Source organism: Aphis gossypii, chromosome 1 (genome assembly GCF_020184175.1).
Source record: "Aphis gossypii isolate Hap1 chromosome 1, ASM2018417v2, whole genome shotgun sequence".
NCBI classification, from domain to species: domain Eukaryota; kingdom Metazoa; phylum Arthropoda; class Insecta; order Hemiptera; family Aphididae; genus Aphis; species Aphis gossypii.
Window position 1 is genome coordinate 65561850 of NC_065530.1, and position 15864 is coordinate 65577713.

Genomic DNA, 15864 nt, shown 5'->3' on the forward strand with positions numbered 1-15864 from the left:
GTGCGACGCAGCCGCCCCGCTACCACCCGTCACTACCGCTGGAGCTGCCGTGGTTGGCGACGGCGCGATAACGCGGTAATGGTATAGACGGTATAGTATTTAGGTACGGTATAATCATAAATCGCTACGTAGATTTATCGCGACAATAACGTACAATCATAATAATAATTATGAGATCTATTGACGACGGCGTTATTATATCATCGTTTTTTCCCTATTGCGTAAAATTCACTCATAACATCAATACCATCCTGCTACCGTTTGTCGATATGGTAGCGGAATAGACCGAATATAGCCAGTGCCGGATCTAAGTCTTGACAGGCCAGGGTATATAACTTCCAACATTGGAGGCCTCTTAAAAGTAGCTATTTATAAGTCATCGTCATTTGAATTAAATTTAATCAGTACAAGTATTCGATGAACGTCACCCGACTAATTTATAAGTGCTAAATATCAATAAATTTTGCAAAATATCTTGTAATAAAAAAAAAAAATTGAATAAATTAATAATGTGTAAACAAACCTTTTATAAAAAATGTTTTTATAGTGATTTATAACCCGCGTGTTAATAAAACCATGTTAAGTGGAATTTTATAAACGTCGAATAATTACTTCTACGTAGATATATTATCTAGCAATATGTGTAAGTGCGAAAGTCCTCGACCAGACATTTATGGATGATTTCTAATTTTCTAATTGTTTAGTAATATTCACATTTCACGTCAATGGCTTTAAAAATAAAAAATGTATTTATATTTTTCAAATTTACCGACTTGAGGTAGACACTAGACCCTCCCCCACCCCCCAAAAAAAATGAAGTCACTTCTTTCGAGTATAACATTTCGCAGATCCGGCCACTACTACGTTCGTGGTCTGTGTGACGAGTGACGACGCAAGAATGATTATGACGATACAGGCGGTCATATATTTTAGCGGCTCTTGTCTACCTTTCAAAGCTAATTGAAAGTCCGTCTTATAAGGTACGAATCATTAAAAAGAATGAATCACACGTTAGTATATCCGTAATTCCAACGAAATCATAAATGCATAAATGCAGTATAATTGTCTATGACATAAGTACATAATAATTTAGTACTTATTTATCAATAGATCTATATATAACCATCTGTATAATACAGTCTGTTCGTAGCTTCTTTTGCTGTTGATTTTGTACAAATGTCATAAAGTGTCATATGATTTGGATGCTCAACTTAAATAATTTCAGAGTTTTTGGTAACCACTTTCGACACTTCTTAAGCTTAAAGACATTTAATTAATATTTTTATTTCCGTACAATAATATTGTTGTTTTACTTTTTCAGTTCTGTGTATACATTATTCGTACTGCTATCTAAGTGTTTATACTCGTTTGATGTTATCACGTTATTACATAATTTAAATAACAATTTATATAATTAAACCTGAACGTTTAATACGCCGTTCAGGCGTTTTTCCTATTTTGGACGAAAAAAGACTTGTTTGTGCAGTAAAAACGTTCAGTATATACCTATATAATAAACATACATAGTTATAGTGTGTATCTATAAGTCTTGATATATCGTATATATTATATAAAGGTAAATATATTATTGTACTAATACTTAATAGACTTATTATTAAATCATTATCAATTATAGGTATTATGCCAGCGGTCCAGTGTTATTATATAGCATTACTATTATTATATATAGCCATAAGCATATTATAACAGTCGTTGTTTTTGTATAGTTGACGACTGCGGAGTGTCTTATATGTATTATTTTTATAAAAACAGCTAATGTTAGACACACCATATGACGTGTATTTGTGCAAAACGTTATTATTTTTTTTTTTTTATTTATATATTGTCACGTTCTATCTGATTTTCGAGCTTGATTAATATTTTATTTTACAAAACGTATGATTGGTCATGTTTACGACTAAATCCGTTTTAACATTTATTTTAAATTTACTAACTTATTTAATATTTATATTTAAGTGTAAGAAGCATTTTTATTATTTTCGAATTCGTCCATTAATCCACTGATTTTATGTATTTAATATACAATTATAACAAAAATATAATATATTCCAGTCCTCTGTCTACACACTTCACAAAAACTGCTTAGTTGTTTGATTAAAATTAATTAATAATTTAACTTTAATAATAAGTTCATTTAAATTTGGTGATTTTAGATTCTTAAGCAATACAAAATCATTACAGTTCTTACTTATATTTAAATAGCTATTATTTATTACACTATAATAATTAATAACTATATGGTAATAATAATCATACGTATAAAAAAGCGGTGTTAAGATTTTTTTTACTTTTTTTATCAGAAGATAAGTGTTACGTAATTTCCATTTATGTTTTCCATCCTTATTTATCACATATTAATATATTATACTTGTTTTACTCATATCTGTGTATAATATTTTTATTCTTTTAAAGTAAAAAAAAATAATAATAAGTAAGTTACATATTATAATTACGATAAAAATTAATTTAAATAAGAGCATAATATTTTATTTATTTATTTCAGCATAATTCAATTATAATACAATAATAATAATAATGCCATAATATTGAGATGAAAAGTTACATATTTTGTAAGTATTAATTGGTGTATACTCAAATTCATTCATGTCAGTATTATATCATAATAATTAATATTAAATTTAAATTTTAAATAAAATCAATCCGTTCAATAATTTATTATAAAATGTATGTAATGACTAATGAGGTTTAAAGTACCTATAGTGTTTTATTATTTTATCCGAAAAAAAAATATATACATATATGCATTATCAATTGAGGAAAATAAAATAAATGTCATTTTGTCCTCGCTCATCACGATAACCGACCTCGCAGTTCGATCTTATACTTTTAAATTGACTTATAGGTACTATCAAATAATATTGTAAGCACTAAGTGTAAAACCTTGTTTACTTTGTCCACGAACTTGAGTAAATTTTTTTATTTTAATATCAGTAAAAATAATTATTATTATAAATACCGGTAATGGCCTAATAATTTAATAAAATTAAAATTATGCAAAACCACAATAAGTACTTCATTTTAGTGCAAAATTTATTTTAAAATTGCAATAGAAATTTATAAATTTGATACAATTGTTGGACGATTGAATTTAAATTTTAGTAACATTATCGCTGCAAAAGTTCTAAAAATATTTAATTACCTAGTATAGGTATGTACCACATTTAGTGATCACTACAACATTTTTTTCGTTGCTTTTTATTTTATATAATTGTCAATTTAATCATATAAGACATACATATTATATATTTTTGTATTGCTTGTGATTTGATTTTTTTACATTAATACAAATCCACATGAATAAAATAGACATAGGATCCTTACTAGAAATTAAATTTATTAATTTTCTTAAACATCAAAAACAAGAATATTTTAATATTCATGAGAACTGATTTCTTGGACTAATGTTTAATATTTATTATTTTATAGTCGAATATTTTCTTTGATTACTGACATTTATTTTAACATACATCAAGATCCATAACATCTCAAATATATTATTTTCCATTGTAAGTTCAATGAATACTGCTATTTAATATTTAGCATCATTAAATTTTAAAAGATAATAAATCATAGTTACTTCAATAGTTATAAGAAGTATATAACTTCAGATTTAATTTCAAAGTTTTAAGAAGTTTATTTTAAAATATAATTTTTAAAAACAATTCGATTTATGAGTTAATTTTTTTTTTTTAAGTACACTTAATATGAATGTTTCTAGTAGCAAATCTTCATGTCGCCGTGTATATAGTATATAGTAGAGCACTAAAATCGGGCGTGGATTAGGATATAAAATAATGGAATGGAATATTTATTAAGGACATAAATGTATCGGTGTACGGACAATTATTGTCAATATTTTCAATGTTTTTCAATAGTTAGAAAGTTTATATAATAAACTACTCTTAGTATATAAGTACTATTAACTTCGATTTTTAAGTGTTATATGACATATATTTAGGTTTAAGAGAAACATACAAAAAAGATAGGAGCAGATATTATTATGTAGCATCCCTGCATCTAGCTAATCCATGACTGACTGTGATCGTTAATTTAGTGTTCAAAATGCTGATACTATTCAACATTATTGTTTAAAAATATTTATTTTAGATGCTAGATTGATATATATCATAACTATATTACATTCTATAAGTATAAAAATTGTAAATAATAATAATACTATTAAATATCATAAGCATATTGTTTAAAATAATCTTATTAAACAATAATTAAAATGTTTATTTTTCAATTATTTACATAAATTTAATCGGGTTTTAAGCTTAATTAAATTGTAGTGGTTTTATTAAATTAAAATGCTACAAAGATTTCAGATTAAATAAATAATAATTTTGTTGAGTCTGATATAATATATGTACCAGTTTTAGAAAATTTAAAGAAATATGAGTTAAAAGGTACTAAAAAGTCTTGGAAAATATTTAATAATATTCTAGTTGAAAAAATTAATTCGATAAAATATTCTTAAAAATATTGATAAGTACTGTTAATGTTATAGTTACTATAACATAATATTACTATAATACAGTATATTTAGTGTTTACTTGTTTTACTTATCAGTTATGAATATTTAAATCTTTTAGATTATATCTAATATAAATTTCATGAATCCGAGATAAGCTGACACGTAGTAGGTACTTACTAAAATACATTAATATTATTATATCAATACAAATTATATAATCCAAATAAAATATTAGTATGTATGAATATTTATGAGAATTTGTAAGAGTTTTGTATCTACATCGTGCTACAGTAATTTGAAACATAAAAACAAATTCACTAAAATTGAATAAATTCAAACTTCAAAGACCTAAAAATGTATAAAATAATAAATGCAATTTTTCATGATGGATACTTAAAATGCATTATAAATGCAAATATAAGAGCTATTCGAATGGACATACATGTCACTCTAGAATCTGGATACTAAGTTATAATATCATTATAATTTCTACAAATTCATATTATTAAATTTACTATATTATTATTTATAGTAAAATATTATATTACTCCCAAAAGTGTTTTAAATGTTATTCTTCAACACAGTAATGCACCTATATCACCTATCTGTTACGCCGTATAAAAAACCATAATTCGTTCACACAATTAATACAGAAAAGTACAAATATATTACTATTAATTATTATAAATCTAAAAGCAAAAAAATAATATGAACTATAACAGTTAATACCATCGTGGTTCTTTTACGTGTAATTAAAGGAACAATTTTCTCAACAAACAATATTTCAATAATGCAATAATAATTTGAATAGTAACATAAGTACCAAGTATTTAAAATTAATAATAATAAAATATAATATTATTGTTAAATTCTACTGAAATAATTGTATCTGAAAGACATAAAAAAAATAAAAATAACAATCAATACATTATCTTATAGGTTTCAAACGTATTTATGAAATATGTGCTTAAGATTTGGTTAGATACGTATGCAAATGTATAAGTATATAACACGTGAATTCACAAACATATGTAGCCCTCTACTGTTATTATATATTTTAATAACGCAGTACAAGTGTTCATTACTTGTTCACTGTTTTAAACGAAATATATGATAATTATTTAACAATTTGTGCAATGAGAACAATAATAATATTTTAAATTATTGAAGCAATATGAATTGTTGTGAGGTCTGGTTAAAAAAAATTATAACAATTCCTGAAAAATATAATTTTTGCAATGGTGTACGTTAATAGATTTTTATTATACTACAAAATGTATCATTCCATCTCCCTTAATAAAATTAGTGAATAAAAAAATATGTCTATATACTTTAAAAAATAATATAGTATAAATATTGACTGATAAATCGATTAGTAAAAATATTTTTATGTAATTTATTATAATATAATAATAATTAGTATATAGCATTTAACACACACCATAAACTTTAAATTTTAAATAAAAATATCAGAAGAGTATAAAATTTTATAATATATTCATAAATATGAACTTATTATTTTTTAACGTATGTTTTCGATCATATAATAATAATAATAATATCCAAAATTTTAATAATATTTATTCGACATATATTAAAATATCAAAATCTTAAATTTCAATACATTTATATTAAATACATTCGTTTGTCGTCAATTTCGACGAAAGTTTGTTGAATTATAACTTTTATAATTTTTGTTTTGCATTCTTTATAACTGATGATAATTTGTCAAATATATTTTTACTATTTGGAAAATTGATATCAATCACTTTTCATAAAAGTATGTCGTTCATTAGACTAAAACCAGAAATAGTTACAAATTGTACGTATTTTTAATCTTAAAATTTAAAATTTATCATATAAAATAAACATATATAGCTAATCAAAGTAACAGTTCCAAAAAATATGAGATAAACAAATACAGGACGAATGGATGATGAAATATGTTCTAAATTATTCGAAAAGATATGCAAAAAATTAATTAAATCAATTATAATAATTCAAAAACAAATCATTGTAGGTATTGATTATGAGTTATGACATTTAAAAAATCAATTAGAATAAAATTTATATGAATAAATTAATAATACATTAGATTATTACTTATTACTTTTAAATTATAATCATATTTTAATGATAAATCAGTATTGAACTACCAAGAAATTGTTTTTTTTTTTTTAATTTTGGATTTTGTGACGAAATAATTCGTGAACAACGTGAGTAGTATCAGATGATTTTTCAATAGGATTAAAATAAATGTAAATGTAAATATAATATAATAAAATATTATCAAATTGAAAAAAAAAAATAATTTTTATAATTACAGCTTTAATCAAAATTCTGTTCGGTTAAAACCCCTATTATTTACGCTTCTCTGAAAGAAGGTATGGACCATTTGTTTTTTTTTCGCCGACCTTGATAACAACACGCGTCAATGTATAAAACTCGAATTTAATGGTATTATATCATCCATAAAACAACATGACGTCTTGTTGATCGAGCATATGCGTATTACCAATAATATATTATTATCATAGTGTTAACCACTGTGCGCGTTAGAGAAGGCGATGTCGGCGAAAGGTGCGCGTAATTCGTTTGTTTAGCGGAGGGGCGGAGGAGAAATTCAATATAATACATATAAGTACAGCAGTTTAACGTACGACAACGGCATTAGCAATGGTAGTGGTATTTACATCGTGGCTGCAAAAGACTTAGAGGGAAAATAATCGGACGCGGTACGGCACGCGTAGCGACCCAAAGCGATCGACAACGGCACAACCAACGGTCAATAACTCGACGACTGTGGATCTCAGCGGTTTAGCTCCTGTATCGTATTTTTGTTTTTTTTTCGCGTATTTACACCATACAGGATGAACACCACGAGTGTGGTATTTGCGGTGATAGCAGTGACTCTGTCGCTGACCGGGTCAAGCGACGGCATGGCGTATACCGTATTCCAGGCGGTGGTCGAATATTACCGGATGTTGGGACCGGAACCCGTGGACACGGTGCCGGACGCGGGCTTCGTGAAGAGGCAGTACGACTTCGTGGTGGTGGGCGCCGGTTCCGGAGGGTCGGTGGTGGCCAACCGGCTGACCGAGGTGGCCGGCTGGTCGGTGCTGCTGATCGAGGCGGGAGGCGACGAAAACGCCATGACGGACGTGCCACTGCTGGTCAGCTACCTTATCGGCACGGGATTCGACTGGGGCTATCGGACCGAACAACAGGACGGCATATGCGGCGCGATGGAGGACCGCAGGTGCCGGTGGCCGCGAGGCAAAGTCATGGGAGGCACCAGCGTCATCAACTACATGGTGTACACGCGCGGCATGCCGGACGATTACGACAACTGGGCGAGGCTGGGCAACGAGGGGTGGAGTTACGCGGACGTGCTTCCGTACTTCAAGAAGTCGGAGGACGTCCGGCAAAGTCCGATGACCGAATCACCGTACCACGGCCGCGGTGGATACCTGAAGGTGGAGGAGCCCACGTGGAAGACCAAACTGGGTCCGGTGTTCCTGCGCGCGGGCCGTGAGTTGGGATACGAAGTGCCGGCCGACCACAACGGGCCGCGACCGTTGGGATTCTCGTACGTGCTGGCCACCACGGACCGCGGCTCCCGGTGTAGCGCGTCCAAGGCGTTCTTGCGACCCATCCGGAACAGGCCAAACCTGACCGTCACTAAACGGTCGGTGGTCACCAAGGTGCTCGTGGACCCACATACCAAACGCGCCACCGGCGTCAAGTTCGTGAAAAACGGCCAGACGATGGTGGTGCACGCGCGCAAGGAGGTGATACTCAGTGCCGGGGCGCTCAACACTCCTCAGGTGCTGATGTTGTCCGGCATAGGACCGGCCGACCATCTTGCCGAGGTCGGCATTCCTTTGGTCAAGGACCTCAAGGTGGGCTACAACCTGCAGGACCACGTGTCCATGGCCGGGCTGGTGTTCCTGGTCAACCAATCGGTGACCATCATCGAGAGTCGATACCGAAACCCCAAGTACCTGCTCCAGTATGCCGTCAGCGGCCAGGGCCCGTTCACCATACCGGGGGGCGCGGAGGCTCTGGCGTTCACGGCCACGCGGCATGCCACCAACGGTTCCATAGCGCCCGACATGGAACTGGTGTTCGGTCCCGGGGCGCTGACCGGCGACACGGGCGGATCGTTGCGCCGGTTGCTCGGCATGAACGAAACTTTTTACGATAATGTTTACGGCAAGTACCGGGAACACGACGCTTGGGGTCTCGTGCCGATCCTGCTTCGGCCCCTGAGCCGCGGCCGCGTTAAGCTCAGATCGTCAAATCCGATGCACGCTCCACTTTTCTACGCCGGCTACCTGACGGACAAGCGAGACAGAGAAACTCTTATCGAAGGCATTAAACAAGTAATTAAAATTGTTATTATTCATATTACTTTTGTGGCGAGTAAAGTCGTTATATCAATCATAATTTACAATACATATGAATATAGTTTTAACTCATAACAAATAACGGACGAAAATAATATGTGCCTAATGCGATAGTTTGATAAAACCATACCTGGTACCTATACACAACAAAATAATAAAACTGATACAATACTAATATACATAATTTAAAATCTAAAGACAGTGACAAAAATAACTGTGCTATTACATGACACGACTATATAAATTATAATTCATTATAGCTGCCTTTAAATTTACTCCGTTATGACCATATACAATACAATGTTAAGTAGGCGCATTTGGTGTATAAAAGAGCTATAGATAAAAATTATATATTTTTTATCAACAAAAGTGGATTGTATTCAATGTGGATCAATTTATTTTTTTTGCCTAAATTTATAATTTAAAGTATTACGTCTGACGATGATTTGGCAATCGGTTTGATTGTTTCCTTTTTATTTTTCGATGTAAAAATATTTCAAAACCGTGAAACATAGGTAATATGAAAATTTGTATTGCGTATTTTTGTTAATTAATATTATATTTTGCAGAAAAGGTGGAAAAATTGTAAGTAATTTTCTGGAAATATTAACACATTTAAATGTTGCGTTTTTTAAAATCGTACCGTGACATTTTCTTTATCGTATTTGTAAAGGAACTATAATAACTGTTTTAAGATTTTAAAGACATCTTAAGACATTCCCGAATACAATGATAAAAATGTTTTTAAACGAAATGTTCGTAAAATTCCAATCGTTACGTTTTTGTACATTTTTTACTTTGGACGTATCAGAAGAAGAAAAATATGGATTTTTGTTGTGCAAGTGCGTCAGCTGACGAGTAGTTATATTTGTTTATTTAGTATGGATTATTACGAGTATAAATGCATATTATTATGTGCAAAGCAGCGAAGTTAATTTGTATCATAATATTATGTGTGCTCTAACCTCACCTAACCTAAGGCCTAGGGCCAGTTTATTTTTCAAAAACTCTGACGTAACAAATATGTGTATTCAACATTCCACTTGATTAAAAAAAATATATATTACCCTGTACTCGTATTTCTAGTATGCTGGATATTATAATATATACTCTCGTTTTTATTCGTATGTTTATATTGTATAATACTTGCACTCGGTCGTTTTATATCGGACAATTTGAATTGTTTACAGTGTTTACACTCTCCGTTATTTGAGAGTATGCTGCAGGTTATTGGAAATAATTTTGGTAACAAGGTCATTAATAAGTTTGCACATTAATTATTTCGGGTACTTAGGTATATTATCTGGTGGACACTTGGTCTTATTATCGATACTTATATAGGTAACACGCCCATACGATTATGGTATTCATGTCACCGAATGGGTAATAAAACGGCGTTTTTGACTTTAAATACACAACTCACTATCGCATACGTATTTTTCATAATTTTTTCTACAGCAAACACAATTTATAATTATCGTAGTGAGATAATACATTATTTCGAGAGTTCTGTCGTCGTTTCGTTGTTTGACGGAAGCTAAATTCGACGTCTAAACGACTTACACGTGATTATAGCGATTAATAACGACAAACATTATTTTCCGGACTCTGCTGCGACATGATAATAACTTACGACGTATACGAACTACGAAGTGAGTGCACATGTGGGTTCGCGAAAGTACCGCGTAAGCAATATATTATGCAGATAATATTACGATGTACATGATAAGACTTATTTTTTTTTTTATTCGACTCATCGCCGCATGAGTCGCGTCCGCGGCGCTTAGTATTATTAGCAGTGTACGAGTAAATAAATAGTGTTACGCGTTTGCGGTCGTTTTCTCTACTTTTTTTTTTTTTGAAAACGCACTCGGACGTCAAGTCATCCGACCGACAATCGCAATCGACCGTCAGTGCAACAACAACAACAACAACAACAACAACAGCAACAAAAACAACGATACAACACAGCAGCAATAACAATAAACTCGTTCTCCGTACAGCAATAATATAATGTTTACATAGCGTGGCGTTACGAAACGTCTTCGCGCCGCGGTAACCGGTTATTATGCACTGACACTATTATTATTATTATTATTATTATTATTAACCGGCCCGTCTGCCGCGGCGTTTTTTTTTTTTTTTTTTATCATTATTATATTTCATCTTTTTGAGATCTGATATCGTCGGAGACGGTGTAACGCAAAATATAATACCTACGAGTACGCGATACCGTGCGCGAGATATTAAATTTTTTATTTATCATCCCGTCCCCCGAGTCGGTCTGTCCCGCGGGTCCGACGATAGGACCTTGACGCGCCCGAGGCACGGTCGGAGAACGCGCGAGCTAAACCCACGCCGCGACCCGACGGCCTTGTACCCGTTTCGCGCTCATCTGGTCGGGAAAAGATGCGATCTTCGGCGTATACGAAAATAATATTCGCTGCGAATACATCTCGATCGACCGAGCACGTCTCGTGGTTTATGCCGATTTTCAACTGTTCGCGTACGCGGCGCCAATTTTCCGAAGTATTACCTATAGTCCTTGGGTACTAGGATCGCGTGTATCCTAGGAAGGGCCTGCACCTTCCTCGGTGACGACAGACACCGACATTTCCAGGATCGAAGTTTTTTTTATTCCGTTTACTGTTGTTATAATGATGCATCGATATATAATAATATACGTCGCGAATTGCAGTATTCGACATAACGGCCACAAGTCGTCTGTATAGAAACACATTGTTTGGGGTGTTCGTCGAGCGATATTTTCGAGACGCGTCCGACCGACACATCTTGTAAACTTTAAAACGTATTATAGTTTATACATTCCCCTCCCCCCCCCGTTTGGTTCACTTTTATTATAAAAGTAAAGTAATGCATAGATCGCTTTTTAAAAATCAATGATATCTATAGATGAAAAACCATTTGAGCACAGGTATAAAAAATAAGGCAATACGATATAACGGAACTGCATGCATAAGTAATGATAATACTTACAACTTGTTTCGAAAAATGTACTTCTTCTTGATATATTTAAAATTCTTCGAAATATATATTTCATGTACATGTTTTATTGGTTTCATCGTAAATAGGTTATACGAGTATAGTATCATAAAATATTTTTGCTGACGTAAACTAAAAATGTACCTATATAGCGAATAGTTTCAAGACCAATAACAATCGATATAACGTACTTACACTGTTATAGGATTCGTAGTCTCTCACCTATGCAAAAATTATGCTAGTGCCTGATATAGATATTGTTACTATTATATAAGTTATAACTATATCGATCATCGAAATGTTTCACAAATTGAAATATTATTGCATAGTGCTTTATGTACTTTATCCTTTATGTGGCGAGTTGATGCTATGAAACACAATATCTCAAATTATATTGTTATGGACATATTGGAATTAAACAGCTAGACTAGTGTTAAAGGAAAAATAACGTTAAAAGTGATTTAATGGTTTTAATTATACTTGTTTATAATTTAATTACCATAATATAACACTATTTTATGCACAATAACATAACTAACGTTCTGTGAAATTACTAGTCATGTCTTATTCAAACAAAACTTCTAATTGTACAGTCGAATTGAAATATTTTAACTAGGTAATTATTTGTTCATTAGTTCTTCACTTAGTTTATTGGTTGTTATTATTAGATTCAATAAGTTCATATAATAATATTAAGAAATATATTTCACTAAATAGGTATATAATCAAATATATTTTATTTATATGAATACAGTAGGTATTGATAAACATTTATTCATCTGTAAGTTGTAACTTTTAAGGTACTTGGCCTATGCCAGTGTTAACGTTCGATAAAAAGTGTATAATTATTTATTTTATCATACAATTATTTTTGTGGATTACGATTTCAATCTTTTTGCACTGCAACGCTTTTACTTTATTTTAGTGTATCACTTCCGTTGTGGCGTGTGTCCAATAATATTATACACGAGTACGTTATAACCATCATTTACCGTATCTAAAGAGTTAATACGTTTAATACTCGTAATTATAAAACTAGAAGGAAGTTTTTTTGTTGCATAATGACACGCTTGAACAATATTTATGTTTACAAAATAACAAGTAGGCGTTAATAAAACATGGGTACCTACAAATTAAAAATTAAAAATATGAACCTATTTTTTTAATATTATATATTATAATTTATAATTATATGTAATTGATTCTAATAGTACCAAAATTCAAATAGATCTTTTTCGTGTTTGTTTTCTATTAAATTTGTCAGTATATTATATTTGAGTGATACATTTTTCATTTGACAGTTCAACACAATAATACAATCATGCGAATTATAACCTTGTTCCATATGTGTTGAGTATTTTGATTACGGACAAAGTAAAGAAATACATTAAAGTTAACCTACAAAAGTAAAATATAATAAATTTTTTTTTAGTGATAGCTTAAACTTGACATATATACTGTTATGGATTTAATCGATTTCCGAATATTTATTAGGTGAGTAGGTTTAAATTTTCCATAGAATTTTGATTTCAAAATCGAAATATATTACGAGCATTAAATTTAAAATTATATATAGATAGTAAACACCCAGTCAACACAAATTTATAAGCATATAATGAATATCGTTTTAATGAGTCTACTTTAATATAAAATTAATAATAATCCAAAAGAAACAATTATTTGTAAATTAATTAGTGATTGACACTTTAAGGGTTGAACAATGTAGGTAATTCTGATTTAAAATTTAAATATACTTTTTGTTTGATTGCATTTTTTCGTTGTTGAAAATTCGATACGAGACTACCTATTTTAATAAAATGGTTATAAAATATTAATATGAAATTGAAATTACAATGTATTGCCGTCAGCTGCAGGGTTGCTAAGTGTCAACTTTATAAATAAAATGATAATATAAATAGTTATAGGTATATATTATATACTTTATATTATATTATTTATTTTAAACTTAACCGGCATTGGGTTCAAAATATAATCGTTATTTAATTATAAATGTATGTACCTACAATACTTATAATATGTAACGTTAAATAAAAGAAAAAACTTTGCTAATTTTTCATTTGAGTTGTAAATTGACTAAATTCTGTTGCAGTCTTAATTTTATAATTTTATTATAGATATAATATTGCACATATGGATAAGTTTTACATTGAGATACCTAATATATTACACATTATACTGTATATTGTGTGATAAAAAAATCTATTAGTTATGACAATGGTTATATAAGGTTGTGGGTATGATACAATATGTGATAACCAATTTTATCAATCATATCATCCAAAATGTATCTTCATAAATGTCGATATTATTTATTTTTTACTGTTATTGTAATAACTAATAATATTATCATAACATAGTCATATTGCCGTGTTTTAAAGTTATTATTTGATGTTAGGTAATCTGGTGATGGATGAGGATACTGTTATCTTAATAATTGCACGTGTAGCCACTATAGTATGGTTACTACTATTATAACTAAAGTATACTTTCGGTCACACTCGAATACAATACATGTCCTGTATAATATGTATAATATATTTCGACAGACACATGCGTTATTTGTATAACTTATGATATAATATATATCATAACGTAAGTCATCATCAACGAAATGATTTAATTAATGTTGAAATTCTCTTCCCAGGCTATCGCAGTGAGCGAGACTCCGGCGTTCCAAAAATACGGGTCCAGACTGTTGCCGATACCATTCCCTGGCTGCGAACACGAGAAGTTTATGTCTGATGCGTACTGGATGTGCGCCACGGGATTGGTGTCCACCAACCTACACCACCAGTCGGGCACTTGCAAGATGGGACCGGAAACGGACCCGGATGCCGTAGTGGACTCGAAACTCAGGGTACGCGGAATCAAAGGTCTCCGGGTGGTCGACACTTCCATCATGCCCGTCATACCAGCCGGGCACACCAATGCGATGGCTTTCATGATCGGCGAGAAAGCGGCTGACATGATCAAGGAAAACTGGCTCAAACGATAAAGGAAACGACAGCGATATAGACAATAACGATATGACTGCAAAACGTCTATAAGCAACATTCGCATTTATAGTATTAAAAAATAATTATATAGTATAGTTTGACCCGGTATACCCAAACATATCGTTGGAGTGCGATACCTAATTGTCATTACGAGTTGTTGATATTGAGTGAAATTAATTGTTTGAATCTAATTTCGATGTATAAAAAATGTAGAAGTGGATTTAAATCACGATATATTGTATATTATGTGTATAGCTGCATTACCGTGCAATAGTTTTAATCGACTCGTTTAAGTTTTTAAAATCATTTCGACTTATGCATGTGCGTAAAATTATCAGATTTAAGAACATAATAATATTATATATGTACACTATACTCTATGAGTAGGTATATCTATATTATACTACATAGGATGCCTATAAAATTAAACCGCATACAAATGACGATTAAGCGGTTGATAAAAAAAAATAATTCATTTTAATCTAATATACCTAGCTAATTTTTCTATACATTATTATATGATCTCAATCTATTGTTATTATTATTATTATTGTTATTGTTATTGTTTCTCAATCATTGTATACATACTGTGCTTTTTAATAGCTTTAAATATAATGCAATTTCACTGAAATTATTATAATAATATTTAAGTAAAATATTATTATAATACAATAAAATTCTGCGTCATTTAAATTATTGCTTGGACTATTTAAGGTTAGAATATTTTAGATATCGTATAAAATCAAAACGTACTTTATTTACCATCAAACTGTATCTGTTGATATTATAACTATTAAGTGATTATAAAATAAATAATGTAAATAATAATACTAAAGTTTGAAATGTGTATAAAGATTTATATGTATATTTATGAGTGTGATTTAATAAATTAATATATTTAATAATACAATAAAGA

The 15864-nt window shown here is 30.8% G+C and overlaps 1 protein-coding gene across 1 annotated transcript; it reads left to right on the plus strand.

Moving 5' to 3' along the window:
* The first annotated feature begins 7109 nt into the window (after positions 1-7109).
* LOC114121312 (glucose dehydrogenase [FAD, quinone]-like) lies at positions 7110-15730 on the plus strand. Its single transcript, XM_027983579.2, has 2 exons — positions 7110-8904; positions 14597-15730. The coding sequence occupies exons 1-2, from the start codon at positions 7390-7392 to the stop codon at positions 14945-14947; spliced, it is 1866 nt and encodes a 621-aa protein (XP_027839380.2). The 5' UTR covers positions 7110-7389; the 3' UTR covers positions 14948-15730.
* Positions 15731-15864: the final 134 nt, after the last annotated feature.

Bases quoted from the DNA above. Each gene is read 5' to 3' on its own strand.
- LOC114121312 (XM_027983579.2), top strand. From the start codon at position 7,390: ATGAACACCACGAGTGTGGTATTTGCGGTGATAGCAGTGACTCTGTCG. The intron at 8,905-14,596 runs GTAATTAAAATT...TTCTCTTCCCAG, and splicing joins TTATCGAAGGCATTAAACAA to GCTATCGCAGTGAGCGAGAC.